Source organism: Miniopterus natalensis, chromosome 17, assembly GCF_054644295.1.
Source record: "Miniopterus natalensis isolate mMinNat1 chromosome 17, mMinNat1.hap1, whole genome shotgun sequence".
Lineage (NCBI taxonomy): Eukaryota > Metazoa > Chordata > Mammalia > Chiroptera > Miniopteridae > Miniopterus > Miniopterus natalensis.
In genome coordinates this window covers 12,430,649-12,454,488 of record NC_142097.1, presented here as the reverse complement: position 1 = coordinate 12,454,488, position 23,840 = coordinate 12,430,649, and the positions used below count along the sequence as shown (strand labels likewise).

Below are 23,840 nucleotides of genomic sequence, written 5' to 3'. Positions count from 1 at the left end.
TGGGTGGCAGGGTAGCGAGGGATGCTGGATGGAAGTGCCAGCCCTCTGGCCCAGTGTCGGCCTTCCTTTCAACCCATACCCCACCATCCTCTGTCCCTACAGCCTCATCTTTGGGGCCATCACCTGCTTTACGGGCTTTCTGGGTGTGGTCACGGGGGCAGGAGCCACGCGCTGGTGCCGCCTGCGGACCCAGCGGGCCGACCCGCTGGTGTGTGCTGTGGGCATGCTGGGCTCTGCCATCTTCATCTGCCTCATCTTCGTGGCCGCCAAGAGCAGCATCGTGGGGGCCTATGTGAGTGCAGTGGGGGGTACAAGGGTGGTGAGGGAGTGGCCTAGAAGGAGATGCAGTCTGACTTATGGGGCCCTCCCTCCCCATGGGAAGGCTCCTGTCTGCCTGCCCCTGTTCTGTCCAGAGCCTGTCCAGGGCTCCGGTGTCTTTCAGGGCTGCGGGCATGGCTTGATAAGCCACAAATTCCTCGTGAGCCTGACTGCCAGGCGATGCAGGCTCCAGGGAGGGCTGGGAGGCTTTGGGGTTCCCTGCCCACAGCCAGGGTGCAGGGAGCAGCCTGAGGCAGCTGGTGGGGGGAACGCTTCCTGACGGTTGTTCTGGTTTCTCCTGGGCAGATCTGCATCTTTGTCGGGGAGACACTGCTGTTTTCTAACTGGGCCATCACCGCAGACATCCTTATGGTGAGGCAGGCTGAGGTTGCCTCTGCTGACCAGGCCTCTGGACCTCTCGGGCAGCTGGGGAGGGCGAAAGGAGGGGAGGAAGAGCTGGCAGGACTTGGTGGTGGTAGGGGGCAGGCAGGCTGGGAAGGTGAGCCTGGAGGCAGGGAGGGGATCAGAGAAGTTGGAGTCTGCATGGGGCAGGGCTGAAATCAGTGGGTTAAGCAGGCAGGATGGATGTGAAAACTGGGTGGGGAGGGGGATGTCTAGAGGCTCAGGTTTGTGGCCAGGAGGCTGGCAGTGCCAGGCTGGCACCAAGGGAGTGCTGCCTGCCAGCGCTCCTCCCCCAGGGTCTGAGCTTCCATCGACCTAGCTCAGCCTGGGTCCCAGGCCCCCTGCCTGAGTGCCTGTGGCTGTGGCCAGGCGCACAGAGGCCGTCTTCACAGGGCCAACAATGGGCTCCAGACCAGCCGGCCGGCTGGGACAAAGGGCTGTCTGAGTGCGGCAGGGGTTTGTGTCACTGAACATGGTTGGGTGCAGCCTGGGAGGAGCTGAGAGGGGGCTGTGGTCCTGCTCATTCGCAGCAGTCTGAATGGGGGTGAGGGTTGGGGGATGGAGTAACACCTGGTTCTGCGTTCTGGAATCCTCCAAGTCAGTGTCAGGAGAGGACTGGGAGAAGGGGCGTTCAGGGGCCCAGCACGGTGGGAATTGGGGTGGGGAGAGGGTCTTGGAGGTGCTGGGAGAGGCCCTGGGGGCAGGAGGCTGAAGGGCTCCTCATGGACTGACCCTCAGGGCACTCAGTGTCCGGTGCCCCACTATGGGACAGCCCAGATCCCTGCCAGCCCCTCACCTCCAGACTGCCTTGCCCCACCAGAGCCTCCCTGCATACCTGCTTCACTGGGCCATCTCTTTCTTGTCCACACCAGTCCATGGGCTGGGGGGAGCAGGACGTCTGACTCAACTGTCTCAGCATGGAGCTGGGCAGGGTGGCAGGGGTTGGGGGTGTCACTGCACATGCCCGGAGAGGAGGGAGGAGGAATCTGTCTGAATCAAGTGTCCTTGGTGCTAGGCAGGACCTGCCTCTGCCCCCAGGGGCAGCCCCAGCTGCTGACAGGGTTTGGGTCCCAGGGAAATTGTGTCCCATTTTATTAAGTGTCACAGCCACGTGACTATTGCTGGAAATAAGGCCACAGAATCCCATCAGATCCAGGTCTCCTCCCTGCCCCCTGTAATGGGGGCACCCTGTGGGTACTGGCTGCCCTCATAGACTGTCTAAGGGCTGACACTCTGACTTATGAGGCAGCTAGATCTCGGGGGCAGGGGGCTGCCCAGGGGGGCTGCCTGCCCTATTGCTCTGCTGACCTTGGCCCACCCAGCTTTGGAGCTGTGACCCCTGTGGTTAGGGCCTGCTTGGTCTGATAAGGATTCCTGGGGCCCAGCAGCTCGTGGAATTTGGTACTGGGGGTGCCCATGGGTCAAAGTGGAGGCTCTTCCAGGCAGGGTCCTGTTCCCCCCTCCCTTGCAGGCCAACCTAGGCTTTGCCAGGTCCTCGTGGAGGGGGAACCAAGATGGATCTTTAGCTGGTGGGGAGGTGAGGGCAGGAGGCTGAGAGGTCAGGGCTCTGGGCCCAGCGCTGCCTGACTCCATGTGTAACCTGTGTCCCTCTGGGCCTCTGTTTCCGTGACCACGCAGCTGGCTCTCCACCAAGAGCCCGTGCAGGATGGAAGGCAGCCTGGCCTCGTGAGCTGGAGATGAGCAGAGGACCCTAGGGAGGGCGGGTGAAGGGAGGGAGGGCCCCGGGGAGTGAGGTGTTAAGACACCAGGGCAGAAGGGATCTTCAGAAATGTCCTGACCCCAGGGATGAGGCCAGGTGGGTGGGCCTGGCTCCTCTGCACTCTGACCTGCCACCTCTTCCGCAGTATGTGGTCATCCCCACGAGACGGGCCACCGCCGTGGCCCTGCAGAGCTTCACCTCTCACCTGCTGGGGGACGCGGGCAGCCCCTACCTCATCGGCTTTGTGAGTCCCGGGCAGGGGCGGCGTGGTGGGTGCTGGGCTTCGGGGGGCGGGCCTGCCCTGACTGCACCCGCAATCCTCGCAGATCTCCGACCTGATCCGCCAGAGCACCAAGGACTCCCCGCTCTGGGAGTTCTTGAGTCTGGGCTACGCGCTCATGCTCTGCCCCTTCGTCGTGGTCCTGGGTGGCATGTTCTTCCTAGCCACGGCTCTCTTCTTCCTCAGCGACCGCGCCAAGGCTGAGCAGCAGTGAGTGGGGTGGGGTGGGCCTGCTGCCCCCACTGCAGGGCACTCAGGGTTTGGTGCCCCAGAGCGGGAGGGCATGCCCGTGCGGCCGAGTCACCTGGCCCCCGGGGGCCTGGCCCAGCTCCCGAACCCTCCTGTCCTCTTGATGCTGCCTGCTGCTCGCAGGCCGACCCGCACCGAGTGGGTGTGGGGGCTGTGGGAGCCCACGGTGAACCCAGGGTGGGCTTGGGACCTGTTCCTGGTGGTTCTAGGCTTGGGTTTTTCTCTGGTTAATGGTTTTTAGAGCTGGGAGCCCTCTTTTTCTCTCATTTTCTGACTTTCTCTTTACTCTTCTCTCTCTTTCCTCTCCCCACCCCTGGGCTCTCCCACCTCCCCCTGGGGCTGACGAGGTCCCTGCCCAGCACCTCCGGTCAGCGGGCCCCTGTGATTCGATGCGCCAGAGCAGTGCCCGGGCTCGGCCGCCGCTGATCCGCCACCTTGACCCCTGCCCGTCTCTCCCCCAGGGTGAACGAGTTGGTGATGCCACCCGCATCCATGAAGGTCTGAGGTGGTGAGTTCAGGCCAGGGGGACTAAGGGGGGTCTCCTGTGGGAGGGGAAGGCAGGGTTAGGGAGCACTCAGGGCGGCACTTCCTCCTGAAACGTTGCCCAAATTGACTGGAGGACCGTGGGAGGGTGCAGGCTCCCTCTTCCAGTAAATCGGCTCCCCTTCCTTCCTCACAAGTGCTGGGGGCATAGGTCAGGGCCATGACTGGGCAGGACTCCCTGCTCTATCCTGGATTCTGTCATCGGGTGTTTTCCTAGGGGTGCCAGGGCCTGACTCCTACTTTGACCTTCCTCTGGGCCTGGCCCCTGGGAGCACTTCCTAGCAGTGAAAGACCCAAGGTCACCGCCCCACACCCTGGCCCCAGTACACCCACACCCCTCTCATGCCCCAAGCCCAGAGCAAGGCGTTTCTCCAAACAGCGAAGGAAAAGGAAGAAGGAAGCCCTAAAATGATGCCTCCAGAAGTCCCACCTCTGATCTCTTCCCTCTAGGTGCCTCTGGAACTATGAAGACCGCTTGCTCCCACCTAGTCTGGGAGGTGTCCTTCAGCATCCCAGCCCTGCTGGGCCATCCAACTTCCCATGTGACACATGGCTGGACGCCCATCCCTGGTCTGGGACTGCTGAGTGGCCATGGCTCCAAGAGGAGGCTGTGTCCTCAACTCATCTGGAAGGCTGTGTGCACTGGGGCCACATGGCTGGACAGACCCCCAGCTGTGGGTTTGGGCTGCAGGGCCCCTGGGACCCAGGGAGAAGACAGCCCCCATTGAGTGTGTGGAGAGAGTCTGGCCTGTCACCAGCTTATGTGATCCTGGGCAAGTCCCTGCCCTCACCAGACCGTGGGGCCAGGGAGCTAGACTTTCCTGTGCAGCTTGCTGGGCAAGGCACTACCTGCAGCACTGAAGACCCAACAGCTCCTGGACTGCACAGAGAAGTGACCCAGGCCTCAGGGTGGCACTATAGGCTCTGAGGCTCCCTGGTGTGTGGGGACCGTAGCCTTTCAGCTGAGCCTCTGCCTCTGGGACATTGGACTCAACCTGGCAGAGCTGGGTACCCGTCATTGTAGCCTGGAGGGTCACTTGTCTCTGCTGCTTTGGGCTCTCAGCCTGGCGGTCTCCCAGGTGGGGACCATCTCAATAGGGAGCTGACATCACCAGGGGTGAAGGCCCTGGTGGTTGCCACATACCACCTGTGTCCCCAGGCCTGAGATCACTGGGGGATGCCCACCCAAACAGGGCTCCTTGCAGCCTCTGGGAAAACCTGTTCATCTCCTCCTGGACCCCCCACAGGAGCCAGACCTACTCCTGTGGCACACTGGGCTTTTTCCAGAGGCAGGGCCCAGGGGACTACTTTTGTAATCCGCTGGGCAGTAGCCAGGACTCTGACAGCCAGAGGAAGCAGCCATCCGCTAAGCTTCCCGACCCAGGGAATAGCCTGGTGGAGGCTGACACCCCAGAACCACCTCCACGCAAGTGCCAGCTGCTGTTGCGCAAGTGCATTTTCACACATCCCACCACTGCCCCCAGCCTCTGACCACCTGTAGTTCCATCTGCATACGCCATCCCATCCTCATAGCCACACACAGGGTGCAGCTGCTGCCTGTGGTCGAAGTGTGCAGCTTACCATGTCTCCTCTGCTCCACCCCCTCCCTGTACATTTGCTGGAATCAAGGTGGTTCTGGTCTGGGGCCCCTTGTGGCCAGCAGGGGACCCTAAGAGTCAGCTCGGACAATGCTCTCTGCCCTGCAGTTACTGGCTGGTGTGGCTTCAGTGGTGTGTAAGCTACTGGAATACCCACTCCCCGCCAAGCTCTGGGGTACCCCGGGGGCCCAGCAAGGGGGTGGGATCCCCAAAGACCAGCTTGGCCTCCACCTCCCACCCGGCCTCACCTGGGGCCCCAGCAATGTTTTCTTGTTGTACAAGAACCAGGTCCAAGTGTTGCCTCCTCTTCCTTCCGGAAGCCAAACTGCTCCTTTATTTTTTAGAGCTGCTGATTGTGAATCTCAGAGTCTTAAGAGAGAAGCCAAATATATTCCTCTTGTAAATGAAGAAATAAAACCTATTTAAATCATGCCCCGGTGGCTCCTACAGTGAAGTAGCCTTGCGGGGGAGGGCACCACGAGTGACCGCACCTGTGCTCACCTGCCTGCGCATGAGCCCTGGCCCGGGCCCCGGCCCACACCACCAGGAGCCGAGGCCCCAGCCCCACACAATTCCAGTGTGTTCTGAGCTGAGAAACAGCACAGCCAGAGAGCAGAGCAGGGCCCAGCCAGGGCCACACAGCCCAGGTTGCACTTGCTACAGGAGGACCTCCCGGTAGGCTAGTGGCAGACCCTCTCCCCTCAGTGCCAGAAGGTAGTACCCCACATAGTGGCCTGTTTATTAGAATCCTGGTGCAAAAATAGGAGTCTCTTGGGCTGACGGGGAGGGGCTGGGGGACAGGGCCTGCTCTCAGGGCTTTCTCGCCTTCCTCAGCTGTGCTCTTTTTTTCTTGGCTCCGCTCTGCAGAAGGCTGGGGCTCCTGCTGGCCAGAGACAATCTTAATCTTGCTTTTTTCTGCGGCAGCGCCGACTGTGGCGACTTGCCTGAGACCCCCTTTTGGGGCAGCTCCTTCTGATACTGCTTTTCGCTAGCAGGCTCCGTGGGGGACACAGGAGTGACTCCATTCACCTGGGACAGCTTCTGACTTTTCTTCTGTAGCTTTGGGGTCTTGGCAGGGGGCTCTGAGGCCAGACTCTTGGTAGCAGGACTCTTGGCAGCAGGCATCCCATTCATCTGCGACAGCTTCTGACTTTTCTTCTGCAACTTCGGGGTCTTGGCAGGGGGTTCTGGGGTCTGACTTTTGGTGGCAGGACTCTTGGCAGGAGGCGTCCCATTCACCTGGGCCTGGGCTGTGACCTTAGCTCTCTTCCTTTTCCGCTTCTTGCCTGTGCTGGGGGGCTGGTCCCCACCAGTGGCTGCAGGCTGGGCATCCTCTTGCGTGGTCACCTCTGACTTGCGTTTCTTGCGCTTCTTGGTCTCTGGCAAGAATCCCTTTTTCTTCCGTTTCATGCTAACGGGGCTCTGCGTGGCACTGAGGACTTCCTTGGCATCCTTCTTCTCTGACTTTGGGCGCCTGGGAGGAAGTGAGCAAAGTAAGTGTCCAGCGAGAGCAGAAGTGTCTTCCACCTCTGTGGTCCCAGGGTACCCAAGCTGCCCAAAGCTCCCACACTGGAGCACGCATATTGGACTGTGTGCAGCGTGAGGGTCTCCCCAGCCCTTCCTCCCAGAACCTACTGGACTCCGAGGATCTTCATGGCCTGCCAATACAGGTCGTAGAGGCGGCTGGACCCAGTCGAGTGCTCCCCCTGCTGCACCCTGTGCTGCAGGTTTTGCTGTTGGCTCTGCAGCACAGCCCGGACAGCTGTCAGGTCCACGGTCAGCTTCTGCAGAGGGTGGGAAAGCTGTGGCCATAATGGAGGCGGGCAGCAGGGCCTCTTCCCAGCTCTTGGTCCCCAGTCCTCTCACCATGCCCAATTACTGCCTCTTCTGGAACCCCATGCCCCCTTCTGCAACCTCAGCCACTCCTCCTGCCTGTAAATCACATTTCACTTGCCTTAGGAAGAAAAAGAAGCCCCAGGTGCCATGTTTGTTCCCTCTCCGTGCAGCCAGAAGCCCCATCTCTACTTCCTTACCCCCCACTCAATCCTCCCCTCCGTGGCTCTGGCCTGCCCACCTCTGAGGGCAACATGCACTGACATCAGGGTGGCCAAAGCCCCTCTTCCCATCTCACCCTCCCTGCCACAGACTGAACACTGGCTTCCACAGCACCCTCCACTCCTGGCTTTTTACCACCACCCTTAGCACTGCTTCTCAGGCCCGCCAGCTATTCTGCAAGACTCTAGCCCAGGCCCCTCTCCTCCCTCCAGCACCCTCTCAGCAAGCTTGCCCTGCACATGGGCTTTGACTGTGTCTACGCCAGGAATTCCCAGACCTTTCATCTGGGTCAGATGGAGGGACCCAGACACTCACCCACAGCTGCCACCTGGCCCCCATTCTGAAGCCCCCTGCCCCCTCTGCAGGCCTGGGAACCCAGCTCCTTCCTAACACCTGCCCACCAGGAACCTCTTCACCTCCTCCCGTGGTCCCCAGCCCTCCAGCCCCTTCTCAGCTTTCTTATTGGAGCACAAACAACAACAGCACAGCCTCCTACCCCAAGCCTGGCCTGGCACAGGCATTGCCACTCTCCCCTCCCAAGTCAATCACCTGTGTCCACGGCTCTCTAACCACGCAAACAAAAAGAGCCCAATCCTTCTCTGGCACCCGGAACCTTCCCCACATGGCTCCCAGCCTGCCCCTAAGCCTGTGCTGAGACTACCTCCTCTGCCTGCCCAGTGACCACCCTCCTGATCTCACCTCATGATTGATAATCCGGAAAAGAGTGTTGAGCAGCTCCAAGGAGGACCGCTCCTTCAGGTGCTCCGACTTGGTCTGTGCTTCACCCAGGGCCCGCAGGTTCTAAGGAGAAGGCGGCCAGGCTGAGCCAGTCTAGAGAGCTTTCCAAAGCCATTTCCCACATGAGACCAAAGCCCCAATGGAAGAAATGTCTGCTGGGGTACCCCCAAAACCACCCCGAAGTTTAGGGTCTGAGAGAACCACTCCTGATGGGGGTGTGAAAGGGGAGCTCCATGGCTGTTACCTCAGTGACCTTTGCCAGTATCTGACCAATCAGCTGCTCCCACTCGGGGTCCTCAAAGCACAGTCTCAGCTCTCGAATGGGCAGGGCCTTCTGGAGCAGCAGGCAGGCCTGGGCCTGGGGTGGTGGAACGTGGTCACTAAGAGCCTCGGCATGCTGGGCCAAGGCTTAGGGAACCATAGGGGCCCTAAGAGCCTTGGCAGCTTGCTGGGCACCTGCTAAGACCAAGACAACACTAGGCTGCGTGAGGGGCTGCCTGCTGCTCTGGGTCCAAACTTCCTGGGTTCACCGCAGGAGCTCTGGGCTCAGTAATCATCTGCTCCTGTCCCTTGTCAGGTAAGTGGAGGAATAGAGGTCTGGGGTGCAGGAGCAAGGGCTCTGGATGGAGACAGTTCCTGACCCTCTTACTACTCAGTACTGTCTTATTCCAGCCTCCCCGTCTCCATCCTTGCCCTGCCCATCAGTGAGGCACCTGAGCAGATAGCCAGGGGCTTCCTCTGTGCAGGTCAGAGTGTGAGCGATATAGAGTCAGAGGGCTCAGGTCACCTGGGAAGTGGCAGAAGCAGAAGCAAAGCTGTCTGCACCCCCACAGCTACACGGTGCCTGCAGCACATGAGAGGCTAGCCAGGTCAGAGGGGCAAGGGTGGAGTGGGCCTCGTCACCCTTATTCTCACCAGGGCAGCCTCCTGGGCCTCACAAATACCTAGCCCGAAATGAGTCCAGTGGGTAATTCAGACAGGCCCCTACCTGATGGCGAGGCCGCCTTTGGCCTGTCACGTGCTGGACCACAATGGGGAGCAGGCTCTTACAGAGCATCTAGGGAGTGAATGACAGGGCTGTGAGACAGGGGTCTGGGTTGAGCAGGGACCCCGAGGGGGTGGGCCGGACCAAATACTCACCGGGTGCCGAGAGAAAAGGCTGAGGAACATGGGAACTGTGAGGGGGCTGTTGCGCTTGGTCAGGAAGGAGCTCAGTGCTGATGAGTAGATCGGGGTCACAAGGTTCAAATCCAAGCAGCTGGTAGCCTGGGCCACCTGAGAGAGAACTGGTGTGATGCCAGGGAGAGGGATCCGTGGTATGGGAGTGGAGCCTGGGCTGCCTTAAGGAGGCTGAAAGCTGGGTCCCTGGGAACTCATGGCCTCAACTCCCCATCTGTGAAATGGACAGATGGTCCTGGCCTGCTGCCTGGGATCTGCTCCTATCTATTGGCACTGGACTTTCTAGGCTGAGCCTTCTTGGGCCAGGGCCTGCTCACCTCTGCGCCCTTGGGCTTGGTGCTGGGTTTAGCGCCTGCTTTCGCCTTCTTTTGGGTCTTGCAGATGGACCTATCAGCAGTGTTGCCCTTCAAAACCCGGAGGAGATAGAGGGAGGCGTTGAAGTAGTAGAGGGCGACAGAGGAGTCGGCCTGGTGAGCAGCCTGCTGCACCAGCCGCTCCACCTGTGTGTACAATGTGTCCATGCAGTTGCCCACGTCACGGCAGTAATGCCGGGAACGGCACAGGTGATGTCTGTGGGGCAGTAAGGGGCAGAGCTGGTTACAACATTCTCTTTCCACCCCTGCTCCCACCAAGCAGAGCCAACCCCAAGAGTAGGGTCCCTGAGTCCCATTTCACAGGCAGGGAAAGACACCTAGAGAGGAAAAGGGATCTGACTAAGGCTGCAGAGGGAGGACCAGGACCACCTGCAGATTTGCTCTGAGGACAAGCCGGAGGGGAAACTCGGCTCCCTGAGCTAAGGCTGCACCCCAGGCTGACCAGCCCCGACCTGGTCCACACCTCCTGTCTACACCTGTCCCTTGTGGGACAGTGGCTTTCATGCCTTCGTAAAGCAAGACCAGGGTCTGTGTGCTCAGAACCCTGTGTGGCCCCTGCAGGGCTGGGAACACAGTAGGGACCAGAGGCAGGACACTCAACAAGCCCAACAGTGCCCAAGCAGGCAGCAGGAGAACTAGCGGAGAAAGTGGAGCTGGAAGCTGGCGTGAGATGAGTTGGGGGTGCACCATCCATCACACTCTCCCTACTGCTCTAGTCTGTGCACTTGGCACCTCAAATCCCTAGACCTTCGTCTCCCCAGTACCCTTGTGTTCCGAAGGCAGGTCTGAATCTGCCACCTGCTCCACCCCCTGGCTGATCTTCCTGCTCAAGTGCAGCCCATGCTGCCACCCATTTCTTACAAGACAAGCCAGCCCCCACTCCCGCCTGTGCTCTTGGTGAAAACACCTCTGTGGCTCCCGAACTGCTGGGGGCGAGTCCACAAGGACTCTTACGTTTCAGTTGCATCTGATGCTCTCTTCTGGATCCTTTTGCCCTCCCTGTGGCCCCAGTCCTGATGAACTCTGTAGCTCCCAGCATTGCTGACAACTCTCCCAGCAGGCCTTCCCTGGTACCTCAAGACTGGGCTAGTGGGTTAGTGCCCCACACCACTTTGTGCTCCCAGTCTCTTACCCACTACCTGCCCCCCCCAGTCCCAGGACGTCATTGCCAGATGACCAGTCTGGTTTCCCAGCTGCAATGACCCTGAGAGCAGGGCTGGGACTGGGGTCTCCTGAGGATACTGGTCTATGCTGAGCTGCTGCTAGTGTTGGAGAATGGGTGGAAGAACCAGGCCTGTGTGTGAGTTGCTGAGCGACATGTGCCCCGGGTCAGAGCAGTGAACCTCGAGAGCCAAGCAGGCCCACTCCGGAAACTTGGCTCCGACCTTTCTACTTGGGAAACCCCAAAGGCCCGGCACTGTTCTGGGGGTCTCGGGTTTTGTGGCCTGTCGGGGCCCCGCCCACCGGCGCTCACGTGAAGATGCGGGCCGTCTTGTGCAGGAGATCCTGCTCCTGCTTGGTGCTGCTGGTGCGCATGCTGCAGCGGATGATCTTCAGCAGCGGCTCGAGCAGCTCCAGGACCAGGGGGTTCTCGGGCTGCTTGGTCACCAGCACCTCAATCAGGTCCAGGACCTGTGGCAGGATGGGTAGGCTGTCAGGTGTGGAGGGATTAGAGGAAGGGGACGAGCAGGCCGACTGGGCCAGGGGCACGGGCACGCAGGCTGGTCGTCGGGCTCACCCTGATCTGGAAGTCCCGCCGGAGGACCTTCTCCTTCTGTAGCTTGTTCTTCTCGTCCCTCCGGGCCTGGATGCGCAGCTTCTGCTCAGCAAAGAGGCTGGCGAGGTTCTGGTCCAGGGCCATCATGGCCTCGTCCCCCAGCTCCTCATCATCCTCGTCGTCCACACCGCCCTGAGGGACAGACGCCAGTGAGCAGCCTGGCCCGCGGGCACACGCACGGAGGGACAGGCGCCCCGGAGTTCTGCTCACCAGCGCCTGCCCTGCCTGCAGCACGGCCATCAGCTGCTGCCGGAAGCCGGGGTCGACGTCCCCGTCGCGATCCTCCTCGTCGCTCTCCTCCCCACTGCTCTCCTCGCTCTCCGAGTTCTTGCCCTCGCTCTCTGAGCTCTTGTCCTGTGGGTGGCCAGAGGGTAGCACCTGCCATCGCACACGTGCCTGGCCCCGCGCCCCCCGCCAACACGCACCTCCTCACCCTCCGGCTGCCTCTCGGAGTCGTCTGTGATCACCACGCTGTCGTCCTCGTCTGGGCTCTGCTCCGGGTTCAGCACCTGCGGGGTATCCCAGCAGCTGACTCTCTGCCCTCCTCAGACCGCTGGTCCCCCACTTCCCTGGCCTTGCCCAGTCTAGTCCTGGCCAAAAGGTCAAAGGGGGAAAACGAAGCCTAGGAAGTAAGGCTACACCCCCCAAAACCCAGTGCCAGCACCTCCTTGATACATGACGACCACTCAGCGCCCCCTGGACAGGGTTGCACAGCAGCCGAGTGAGGCCCCCACCCACTCTGCAGGTTGCAGCCAGGACGAGGGGCTGATATGGCAGCCCTGGTGCAACCTGGTGCTTGGACAGCCACATCCCAGGACTCATTTCCCCAAAGGCCCCAACTTACATCCAGGATTAGCTGCAGGGCACGTGGAGTAAGGTGGGAGCAGATGTGGCTGAACACGCTCCGGGCCACCTGGCGTATCAGATGGCTGGGCTGGGCCAGGAGCGCCAGGAGGATCTCCACCAGCACCTCCACCCATGGTGGCTCCTGGGGGTCTGCAAGCGGGGAGAGGTCTGAGTCTGGGCAGGGCACTGCTGCCCCATCCCAGATCCCTGTTGTGCCCAGGATGTGCCCTGCCACTCCCACCCCAGGGGCAATGACACACTGGTGGCCTTGGAGCGGGTCCGGCGGGTCTTCTCCCCTAGGCTCTTCTTCATGCAGGTCTGGATGTCACCTAGGAGGTCACAGCTCTCTGTGGGGGACTGTGGGAGGGGCAGAAATCAGGAGCCAAGCCCCATTCCCGGCCTCTGCTGAGCCAGGGGAGGGGAGAGTCAAGTGGGAGCTACTGCCATCATCAGAGACTAAAAACACCCCAGCCTGGCTTGGTCAGTCACCCTCACCACCCAGAATGGACACCAGCTGGACCCCAGGGGCAGCCCTGGAGGTGATGACCTTTTACACCTAACATGCACTCACAGGATCTGGGAGCCCTCAGGGAGATGGAGCCCAGCTTCCCCATGATGCCTAGAGGGGCGGAGCCTGACAAGAATGCTGGGTCAGAGTCACAGGAAGCCAGCAGGCCCAGCCTCATGACCCACAATTTTTCCTCCTATACCTGACTCAACATTATTACATAGAAAAAAAATGAAAATCACTAATTTTAACTAATTTAATTTAAGATGATTTAAACCCATCTTGTTGGGGATAAGCCCAGACTCCAGCCACCCACCCTTCTTGTCCACCCTCGGGGGCCTCTAAAAACAGCCTGTGTGACCCATGGTACTGAAAAGGCAGACTTCTCCCTCATAATGCAGTGGAAGGTTTCAACGTTTGGGCCAGGGGTGGTAGAATAGTGCAGAATAGAAGCCCAGAGCTCTGGCCATCTTTGTCTCCAGGTCCCTGACTGTGCATGCACCTTTTTTTTTAAAAATCCTCATTCAAGGGTATTTTTTCCATTGGCTTTTTTAGAGAAAGTAGAAGGGAGGGAGGGAGAAAGAGAGAGAGAAACATCGATGTGAGAGTGAGACACTGATTGGTTGACTCCCTCACATGCCCCGACCCAGACCAGGGCCTCTGGGATCGAGCCTGCAAACGAGGTGCATGCCCTTGGCCAGAATCAAACCCATGACCCTTTAGTCAATGGGCAAATGCTCTAACCAGCCAGGGCTTTTTTTAAAAACCCTCACCCAAGGATATGTTTTTATTGATTTTAGAGGAGGAGGAGAGAGAGAAATATCAATCTGTTGCCTCCCACATGTACCCTGACTGGGGATCAAACCTGCAACCTAGGTATGTGCCCTGACCTGGGACTGAACTGCAACATTTTGGTGAATAGGATGATGCTCCATTTAACTGAGCCAACCAGCCAGGGCTGTGGCCAGGCACCTTTTCATCCAGGGGTTCGACATACCTGGTCCAGGTCAAGCTCAGAGATCCCAGGGTCTGGGGTGGGCACAAAACATGTCCCCAGCCCTAGGGGGTTTGGCTCAGTGGTTAGACCATCAGCCCACAGACTGAAGCGTCCCAGGTTTGATTCCAGCCAAGGGTGCATACCTCGGTTGTGGGCTCAATCCCTGGCCCTGGGCCAGGCGCAAGTGGGAGGTAACCAATAGATGTTTCTCTCTCTCTCTCTCCCTCCCTCCTCTCCATGTTGAGGTTTCTCTCTCTCTCTCCCTCTCCTACTCCCTCTGAAAAGCAATGGGAAAAATATCCTTGGGTGAGGATTTAAAAAAACAAAAACCAAACATAGAAACAAAAAAATGTCCCCAATCACCAGGGCCCTGATGCCCAATGCCAAGGAGGGAAGGGGCATCGTGGCCAACCTTTATCCACACAACTTGTCTATGGGCAGGGCCCAGAAGCAAAACCCACAGCCAAGAGACCAGAAGTGAGCAACTGAGAACCTGCCTCCTCAGCCTACTTAAGACTTGAAGCAGACTTCCGGCCGGGATGGAGGAGCAGGTAAATGCTGTGTTCGCCTCCTCCACGGCGACATCAAAATCACAACTAAACCACAGAGCCACCACCACTGAGAACAGCCCGAAGTCTAGCTGAACAGAAGTCTTATAACTAAGGATATACAGAAGAAGCCAGACTGGTAGGAGGGGACAGATACCGAACAAGCTGGTCCTACACCCATGTTGGTGGTTAAAAATCAGGAGGGATATATCTCTGCTGCGGAGGAGGGGTCCCAGCATTACAATGGGCTCCTCAGCCCAGGGTTCCAGGGGTGGGAAGAGAAGTCCCCATAACTGCTGGCTATGAAAACCAGTGGAGACTGTGGCTGAGTGAGACAGAGAGCTGCTGGAGTCCCAAGCAGGTGTTCCTCTTAAAGGGCCCACGCACGGACTTACTTGGACTCACTCACTGGTTCTGAACTCCAGTGCTAGGATAGCAACTCGAAAAGTGCCAGAGATATATAGGGAGGAACTGAATTGTCTGGGGTGAGGGTTGGAAGGAAAGCTTTCTCCCAGACAGAAGTGCTGGCAGAAGCCATTGTTCCCTTGCTGAGCCCTTCCTCTTACAGAGCTGGCAGGTGGGCACCATATCTGAGTCTCCATCAACCTGGCTGTTTGGCCAGCCCTGGTGATTCCCTAGGATCCAGCTCCACCCAACTTTCAGGCCCACTCAAGTTGCTCCCAGTGACTTTTCCATGCTAACAGACTATCTTGGCTCATGATATGGACTTTCCTAAAAGCTCACAAAGGTTCACAAACCCTAAAACAAGCAGCATCTGGCCTCAGTGTGCCCCAAACCTCTTGCTAAGAGGCTCCAAGCAACGCACTAGCAGCATCTGGCCTCAGTTCACAGCTTAGCCTCTCCCAGGCACCTCCAAGCCCAACAAAAGTGGCAACCATCTGCAGATCACTTTGTAGGTCACACCAGGTAACCCTTAAAAGTGGCAAGAGAAAAGCAGTTAGTTACCTACAAGGGAGCTCCCATAAGACTCAGCTGATTTCTCACAGAAACTTTGCAGGCCAGAAGGGAGTGGCAATAAATACTTAAAGTGATGAAAAGCAAGAACCTGCAACTAATTACCCTACCCAGCAAAGCTACCATTTAGAACTGAAGGACAGATAAAGAGCTTCCCAGACAAGGAAAAGCTAAAGGAGTTCATCATCACCAAATCAGTATTACGAGAAATGTGAAAGAGACTTCTTTAATTAGAAGAAGATTTTTAAAAATGAATAAAATGGCAGTAACATTACCTAACAATTACTTTAAATGTAAATTGATTAAATGCTCCAATCAAAAGACACAGATTGGCTGAATAAAGAAATATGACCCTTACATATGCTATCTACAAGAGACTCACTTCAGATTGAAGACACACATAGACTGAAAGTAAAAAGATAAAAAAAAACATTTCATGAAAATGGAAACAAACAAACAAAAAGCTGGGGTAGCAATATTTATATCAGACAAAATAGACTTTAGAACAAAGGCTACAAGAGACAAAGAAAGACCCAGCAATTCCATTTCTGGGTATTTGTCTGAAGATCTCCAAAACACTAATGTGAAAAGATATACACATCCATATGTTCACTGCTGCATTATTTACAGTAGCCAAGATATGGAAGCAACCTAAGTGCTTATCAACAGATGAACGAATAAAGAAGAGATGGTACATACATACAATGGAATATGACTCAGCCATAAAGAAGAATGAAATCTTGCCATGTGCAGTAACATAACTGAATCTAGAAGGTATTATGCTGAGCGAAATAAGTCAGACAGAGAAAGACAAATAACATGACTTCACTTATATGCAGAATCTAAAAAAATGAAAACAAAACAGAAACAAACTCATAGGTACAGAGATTTTTTCTTTAATCCTCACTTGAGGATATTTTTTCCATTGCTTTTCAGAGAGCAGGAGAAAGTGAAACATCGATGTGAGACACATCGACTGGTTGTCTCCTACGACCAGGGTGGGGGATCAAGCCTGCAACTGAGGCACGTGCCCTTGGCCAGAACCAAATCTAGGACCCTTCAGTCCCTGGACCGAGACTCAAACCACTGAGCCAAATCAGCTAGGGCTACAGAGAACATTTTGATGATTATCACATGGGAGAGTGATTGGGCGGATGGGTGAAAAAGGGGAAGGGACTGAGAAGTACAAATTGCCAGTTATCAAAACAGTCACGGGGATGTAAAGTACAGCATTAGTGATATAGTCAATAATATTGTAATAACTATGTATGGTGTGAGATGGATTCTAGACCTACTAGGGCGATCACTTTGTAACTTATATCTCTAATCACTATGTTGTACACCTGAAACTAACATTGTATGTCAACTGTAAAATAAAAAACTATTTAAAAAAAAAAAAAAAAAGATGCAAAACAGCCCCATAAGAACTGCATATGATGCAAGAGGAAAACCTCTGGAGAAATGAAAGTTCGGCCAGTTGTGGGCACTAAGCTCCACCAGGACCAGCTGACCCAGGAAACCTTGAAGTTCAACTCTCCAGAGTCTTTCCTGGCAAAGTCCCCAAGCCTCTCAGGAGGAAGCCTGCAGGGCCACCGATCCCAGGTCCATAACCCCGTCCTTTCCAGGCTGCCGTACCTTGAAGAGGTGGATGCCCACCAGGAGTAGCAGGTGCTGAAAGGCAGTGGCCTTCGCCTTGGCCTCTGAGGAGCGAGCCTCTAGTTCCTCCAGAGTCTGTAGCATCCTGGTGGGAGACAGGCATGCTCTCAGGCCACTGCTGCCAGTGTCAGACCTGTGTCCCACCCATCCCCTGGAAATCCCACCCCTCACCGGTTCCAGGCCTGGCGCTGCTGCGTAGTGAAGGGTGTCAGGGGGGTCACATTGCGGCTGTGGTTCAACAGCATGTCTGCAAACTGTACCAGGCGGTAGGTCCAGGGCTGCTTGTCCTGGTTCTGCTCTGAGGCCTGCCTAAATTGTGTGCTGAGGGTCTGCAGCAGGCTGAGGGTGGGTGGGATGAGGGTTACGGGTTGGGTTAGTAAACGTGGCCACCAACCCCACACTCTGACCCACTGGAACTCACTGGGTCTCTAGAGCTTCTCCCAGTTTATAACTGGAGAGAGCAAGTGCCCTCGAGGCCACCTTCCAACCCTGCTAGCCCACCCTTAGCGTCTCCCAAGCTTCTTCACCTGAAGAAGGCACTGCTGACCACCTCTCGGGCCCGGCCCTCCACAGGGAAGGAGAACCGCTGCTCAGTTTCCGGGATCTGGGATGTGGGCTTCTTCGTTTCAAAGAATGAGTGAAAGAAGCAAAACCTGGGGAAGGTGGGAGATCAAGCCATGTTGCCTCAGTTAGTGCCACCCATTTTTACCAGCCCCTCCTTAGATGGCATCAGCGAAGGGCTGGAGGAAGAGGAGGGAGCCACTCTGGAGACGAGAGGGAGTGGAACATTTCTCAGATATGGATCCTGCATCTCGCCCTCGGAACCTAGACAGACTCGGATCCTCAACCAAGTCACACCAGTGTTTCTGCGAACATGGGCTGTTCCCCTTGGGACTACAGTGAGGGCTGAATGAGCACCCAGTGAGGCCGTGGTGAGGCTCCCTGACACTGTCGATGCTTAGAGGCTGCCTGTGGAACATGCGGAGCCAGACTGAGCCTGTGAGGCCCCTGCAGCCTCACACTTCCTGGGTCCCTTCCTTTCACAGGCTCCCAAGGAATTTCTCCTAAATTCTGCCTAAGGGAGAGGAATGGCTAGCCTGCTCCCCATGGACAAACTGGCCCCAACGCTTTTGGCTTCAGGGGGACCCAAACTAGGACAAAGCAGGAGGCCCAATTCCCTGGCTGCTCCATCCATGGGGAATTGGGGTTTGGGCACATCTCCCACCTGGCCACCTCCTCGATCAAGGCCTCCTCCTTCTCCAAGTGCAAGCTGTCCACGATGCTGACCAGGCGGAGGATGATCCACTTCCGCAGCCGGAACACAGCTCGCTCAGGCCTGGGGGCAGAAGCCAGGTCAGGGGAGCCATTCAGAGATGGTAAAAATGGTACTCCTTTCCTGCATTCTGGAGACAGGAACACAAGACCTCTGCCCCCTTACCACCAGCATGGGAACACATGTGAGGAAACTAACGCCTTCTCTCCCCTCCTCCCCTTCCATGGAACCCCAGGAAGCCCACTCCTGAGCCCTGGGCCCCTGCCAGGCCCATTCACCCGTGGATCGAAGCATCCTGGGCTTTCTTCTGATTGCTAGTGCTGAAGTCCACCAAGGAGTCCAGGTCAGGCTGGAGAAACATGTCCCGCAGCCAGGTCACATAGCCCTTGAGAGCGGGGGCACTCAGGAACCGCACGACCCGCCAGAAAGTAGGTACAACAGGGAGGCCCTGGTTGGTGATGGAAGTGAAGGCCACCACCACAGCCAACTGCTTCTCGGGGTCATCCCGGCAGCCTTCCAGGAAGGTTCCAACATACTCGTTCATCTCTGGAGCAAACTTGAACTGGCTCGGGAACTGCAAGAGTCAGGCACTGCATTGACCAACGGCCCTGCCAACCTCTGCCACACAGGGTACACTGAGGCCCAACAAGGCCCCTCCCTTGTACAGCCAGGCTGAGTTGCTCTGTCACCCCAGTGCTTCTGCCTGCCATCAAAGCCTGCCTGTCTGACTGCTCTAGCCTCCACAACTCTGGCCCCAGAAGACCCCTCCTTCCCTCCCCTCAATGGATCAAGACAAGCTGTTTTCTGGGCTCAAGGCAGGGCAGAACAGTGGCTCAGAGTCCAGACTGGGCCATCACATTGACCTGGGTTCAAATGCCACTTCTGTCAGCTCCTAGCTGTGTCACAGTGGGGCTTAAAAGCCAACCCCTCTCCCATGCTTACCACATACCAAGCCCCATGAGATGTGTAAGTTTGTCTAATCTTTGTAACAACCCTTTGCAGTGGGTCTCTTTGTCATTTTACAGATGAAGAAAATTAGGCACAAAAAGGTTTAGAAGTGATTTCAGACAGCTCCAAGTGGTACAACTAGGATGTGGGGCAGGCCTGTGCTCTTTACTGCTCTCTACTTCCTGACCTGTCCCTCCCCGAGGATTCTAACAGGAGCATAGCTCTCTGAAGCTGCTTGTGAAGTTGAACTGAGTTGGTGAGAGGAGCAAGCCCAGCTGCTTCCTGCTTTAAAGGGCCTGTGAAGTATTAACTGGCCATCTTCACAACAACTCTGAGGAAGCACCTCTCTTCTTGTCTCAGAGACAAGGAGAGGCAGGCTTGGGGCAGGGAAGAAACCCATGCAGGGTCTCATAGCCTGGGGCCCGGTGGCCTGGTCCCTCATTCCACACTCTTAACCACCACTTGAGTCTCCTGTGGAGTGCTCAGCTCAGTGTGGGACGCACGGACAGTGTTCGGAACAACAGCAGGGTGGATGGAGGTCTGGACAGACTGCTGGCTGTGATGCCTCTGCTGAGGGGCCTGATGGCAGAAGGGCCAACCTTGCCAAAATTCTGCTCAGAGGGGAAGAGGTGGAGTGACTCAGGTAGCTCACTTTACCCAGAAGGAAGGGATACCCAGGTCCTAGGCTCCTTCCAACAGCAGCTGTGCTTGCCCATACCAGGCAGGACCAGAGGCAGGAAGACCCCTGATGCTGGAACAAAGAGCAGCCTTGTATTCCAGAAGCTGACTGATCCCAAGGGGGCCTACCCCCCTTCCTGGCAGGAAGCCTGGCTGTTTCTGATAGTACTGGGCTGCAGGGGGCGGCACCCACCTTAGCAGTGACCATGTGCTCCCCGTAATGTCGGATCAGGTCTCCTCGCATCACCAGCTGCAGCTGCTTCTTAGACAGCAGGGGCAAGGATGCACCCAGCAGGCGGAAGCACAGGTAGCTAAGGGGGTGCATGAAAGAGCCTGGTTAGAGCCCTCAGCTCCCCTGGGTGGACTCTGGGACCACCAACCCATCTCCACCTAACAAACAGGAAAGGGGGGGGTCAAGATGGGACAAGCTCCACAGCCACCTGGCAGGCCAGAACTGCTTCTTCAGTAGCCCTTGTTCCACAACTTCATTCCAGAACTTCGGAAATTTGTTTTCCTGAAGTGCTAGGCGGAGCAGGTCCAGAGCCACAGCAGGCAGTTTGCGTTCCTTCTTCACAGAGGTGGCGGCTGTCTTCAGCACAGTCACAAGTCTGTGGAGGGCAGAGGGGACTCAGGTGGCATCCATCGAACAGACAAGGGCCCAGGGAAGCAGGGACACCCCCAGGCCATACTGCAAATCTGTGAATGGCCAGGTGCAGCACCTTGGCCCCACGAACCCACCCACCCACTCCCTCACACCTGGGGATATTCTCATCTGAGAATAGGTTGACCGATCCCATGAGCTTCTCAAGCTTCGCGGGCACCTTCTGCTGGGCCAAGAGGAAGAGCTCCAGGTGCTCAGGGGAGCCAAGCACTGAATTCAAGTCGGCCTTGAGAACCTTTGGCAAGACCTCCTGCCACATGGCCTCCGGAACCTGGGGTGGGGAGAGAGGTTGAAGGAGGGTGGCCCCCTCACAGCATCCTTTGTCTCTTCCCCTGTGAAGTGAGCCCTATGGGCTCCCTTGAGGCCCCTGGTACAGTGCCAATCAGAGGTGGGACAGCCACAACCCACCTTGCTAGGGATCAGAACCATTGGAGGGCATTTGTTAAAAAGCTCCAATTTCCAAGTCTCAGGAAGCTGGGTTTTTAATAAGTATACCACTGATGCAAATTGGCTGGGAGTCACCATTTAAATTACTCCTCTTTTGGGTTTTTCAGGACTAGCCCATTTCTTATATAATGAGCCCCAAGTGGAGACCTGGGGTTCAAATTCAGGTCCTTCTGGCCCTGCGGCCAGAGCTGTGCACAAAGCTGGGGTCCAGGACTTTGCTGTCCCTGACTTTTCCCCAGTAGCAAAAGGTTCCAGGTATTAAGTATACCTCCATTTCCCAAGTAGAGCAGTGGAGGGAGGGGGAAGGTCATGAGGGGTTAGTTCTGCCCAAACCAATGGCAAACATTTAATATACTTGCAACATGCCAGGCGCTGTTCTAGAGCTACACTCTCCAACACGGCAGCCACTGGCCTCAAGTGGCTACTGAGCACCTGGGATATGCTAATCTGAACGGAGACTTGCTCTAAGTGTGAAATACATATCAGCTTTCAAAAACCTAACACGACAAAAAGAATGTAAAATATTTCTACAACTTCTTATATTGATTGCCTGTTGAAATAACACTTTAAATTATTATTTAAGTAACCTAATAGGTGCACTAGGTTAATTATGTTACTAAACTATATTTGTTTCTTTTTCACCTTTTTAATATAGCTACAAAAAGTGTCAGTTACACACTTGTATTTCCATGGAATGGTGCTGCTCTAGAGCATTTCCATGAGTTAATGTTAACTCATGTCTTCTCCATGTTTCTACGAGTAGCACACAACCTGAAAGCCTGTACCTCAGAGAGGATGTCCACCAGGGCCTTCTGGGGCTGCTCCTGCAAGTGGTTGTGGTGCTGGGCCAGGACCTGCAGTAGCTTCACAGACTTCATCAGTGCCTCTGAGTCCTGGTGCCCACAAAGGATTAGAGGGTATGAGCAGGACATGCCACTGTCTCCCACCCCTCCCAAGCCAGTCCACATATCCCGTTTCCCGAAAGCTCTTACCTTCACCAGCCTGCCGGACTGAAAGAGGGCTAGCACCCCAAAAAGGTTTGCAAAAAGAGCCGGTCTCATCATTGCCTAGAAAAGGATTCCAGGCACCGGTGAGAAGGACCCAAGTATCCCCACCCCAGGGCTGCTGACCTCCCGGGGACACTAACTCTCACCTTCTTAACTTTCTGCAGGTCATGCTTCTCTTGTATCTGCTGCAGGATGCTGCACAAAGGGATGTCTTCGAAGGACTGTAACAGCTGCCAGGAGTTGTGGCAGGAGGGAGAGAGGGGCTCAGGGGGAGTAGCCTAGCCACACCCCAACAGACCTCAACATCCTCCCACTTCTCCGTTCAGTTTCTGCTCAGAGGCCTTATACCCCTGCTTGGGCCTCAAGGATGCCTCTGAAACTGTTCACTCCCCTTTGAGCAGCACTAATAATGGAATCTGCTGCAGAAGTGGAGCTGAATCTTGCCTACCTGCCCCACACCTACCTAGGTTGCAGCAAGTACCAAGTACTTCTTTTGGCCCCTAGAGTCCCAGACACTCTATCCCCACAGCCTGCTCTGAGGCTGATCCTAAAGGACCGATCTTTATCGCGCTTCCAGCTGTCCAAGTTCCTCAGAGGTGGCCTATAATGGGCGGAGAGGCCCTAGGGGTAGCGAGTCCTGAACATTGCAGAGGTAAGTGAAGCCACTCCAAAGCTTACTACCCCCAGTAAAATGTACCTCAGAGACTGGTCAATACAAGTTCCAAAAAGAAAACTGCTCAACCTCCCACTCCACCTGCTGGGGCTTCTCGGTAGACAGGCCTGGCTCATAGACTTTCTCCACCTCCACGTGGGGAAGCCTCCCATCAGCTCAGATGTCACCCCGCGCTCCCCGCCTCCAACTTTTGCCTCTGAAGACCACTGACTCCTCCCCTGCAACTGAGACACCTGCCCTCCTCACTCCCCACCGTGTTCACAGGCATGACAGGTCCCCTGCCAGGAGTCACCATCTCACCTGGGCCAAGGCCAGACTGTAGCAGGGCCGGGCGGTTTCTCGCCCCATTCCGAGCCCAGCGATCAGGCGCTTCAGGGCGTACTTCATCTCGGACCCCTGCGGAACCAAGCGCATTCCCGGGTTGACCGGTGACAAGAAGCGCACGGCGCCGGCCCACCCCGGGCCCCTCGGCCCGCGCTCACCCGGGCATCCAGGTTCGCGCCCACGTGCCCCCCAGTGCCCAATTCCTGTGTCCCGCCGCCACGACTTTGCTGAGATCTATGCAGTCCCCTGCCCCAGGCCCCGCCATCATACCTCTGGTCTGCTGCGCAGATACTCCAGCAGCTTCTCCGTGGCCTCCAGCCGCGTCTCCTGCTGCGGCTTCGCAATGTCCCAGAAAAAGTCCAAGAACTCGCGGCTGTGCTTCAGCAGGCCGTGCGGGTCGGCGGGCCGAGCGCCGCTCTTCGTCGCCTCCCCTGGAGACATAGCTTCAGCTTTCCGACCCTCCATCTCCACCATGCTCCAGGAACACGTGGGCTCTGAAGGCAGCTTCTTCCGGGTCAGGTCGCGGCGCGTGCGCGCTGGATTGGGTCGGCTGGGGAAGGCGGAGCTGGGCGGAGCTGGGCGGGGCCGAGGGGCGGGGCCTGGAGGCGGGGCCGGGGACGGCCCGCCCCTTTTGCTCTCACTCAGGTGATCAACAGTTTGCATTTTACTCTGCGAGTGCTGGGGGCGTTGGAGGGTTTTACGGAGAGCAAGTCTTGATTCTGTTGACATTTAAAAAGATTATTCTGCAGCTGTGTTGGGGGGGGGACGGATTGTCGGAGGGAAAAGGTAAAAGCAGAAAGAACAGGGACAATGGTGCATTGGGCCAGAGTAATATGAGAACAGGTCAGATTCCAGCTAATTTGGAGCTGATAGGGAGGGGGTGATGGGTGTGGGGGGAGGGAAAAAGAGGGGGATGACAGACTTGGGGCTAAAATAAGTGGGTAGATTGTGCTACCATTTACTGAACAGGGGAAGAATTTTCTGTCGGGGGAGGGAGCAGCAGGGAGATAGAGGTGTGGAATTAAGAATTCTATTAAATCAGAGGTCCTTTTTACAGTGTGTATGT

At 56.7% G+C, this 23,840-nt stretch overlaps 2 protein-coding genes across 3 annotated transcripts in view; one reads left to right on the top strand and one right to left on the bottom strand.

The window, feature by feature from the left end:
• SPNS2 (SPNS lysolipid transporter 2, sphingosine-1-phosphate) overlaps nt 1-5,542 on the top strand; it is a 33,762-nt gene extending 28,220 nt beyond the window's left edge. The window contains exons 8-13 of the mRNA XM_087825942.1: nt 103-292; nt 625-690; nt 2,586-2,684; nt 2,767-2,930; nt 3,286-3,477; nt 3,963-5,542. Coding sequence (XP_087682068.1) covers nt 103-292; nt 625-690; nt 2,586-2,684; nt 2,767-2,930; nt 3,286-3,477; nt 3,963-4,440 — 1,189 coding nt within the window. The 3' untranslated portion in view covers nt 4,441-5,542. The remainder of the gene's footprint in view (nt 1-102; nt 293-624; nt 691-2,585; nt 2,685-2,766; nt 2,931-3,285; nt 3,478-3,962) is intronic.
• MYBBP1A (MYB binding protein 1a) lies at nt 5,370-23,257 on the bottom strand. Of its 2 annotated transcripts, XM_016200956.2 has the most exons (26): nt 23,045-23,257; nt 22,751-22,846; nt 21,924-22,007; nt 21,763-21,837; nt 21,556-21,663; nt 20,419-20,594; nt 20,103-20,270; nt 19,856-19,973; nt 18,315-18,610; nt 17,989-18,099; nt 17,291-17,416; nt 16,935-17,102; nt 16,743-16,848; nt 12,340-12,436; nt 12,078-12,229; nt 11,659-11,742; nt 11,444-11,587; nt 11,195-11,365; nt 10,931-11,088; nt 9,400-9,652; nt 9,044-9,178; nt 8,892-8,960; nt 8,148-8,261; nt 7,865-7,966; nt 6,746-6,894; nt 5,371-6,584 (listed from the first exon to the last, which is right to left on the bottom strand). In XM_016200956.2, exons 1-26 carry the CDS (start codon nt 23,246-23,248, stop codon nt 5,921-5,923), a joined length of 4,128 nt encoding a protein of 1,375 aa, XP_016056442.2. In that variant the 5' UTR covers nt 23,249-23,257; the 3' UTR covers nt 5,371-5,920. The 2 variants fall into 2 exon arrangements, with proteins under 2 accessions (XP_016056441.2, XP_016056442.2); XM_016200955.2 differs by having other exon boundaries at nt 5,370-6,584; nt 11,195-11,587.
• Nucleotides 23,258-23,840: the final 583 nt, after the last annotated feature.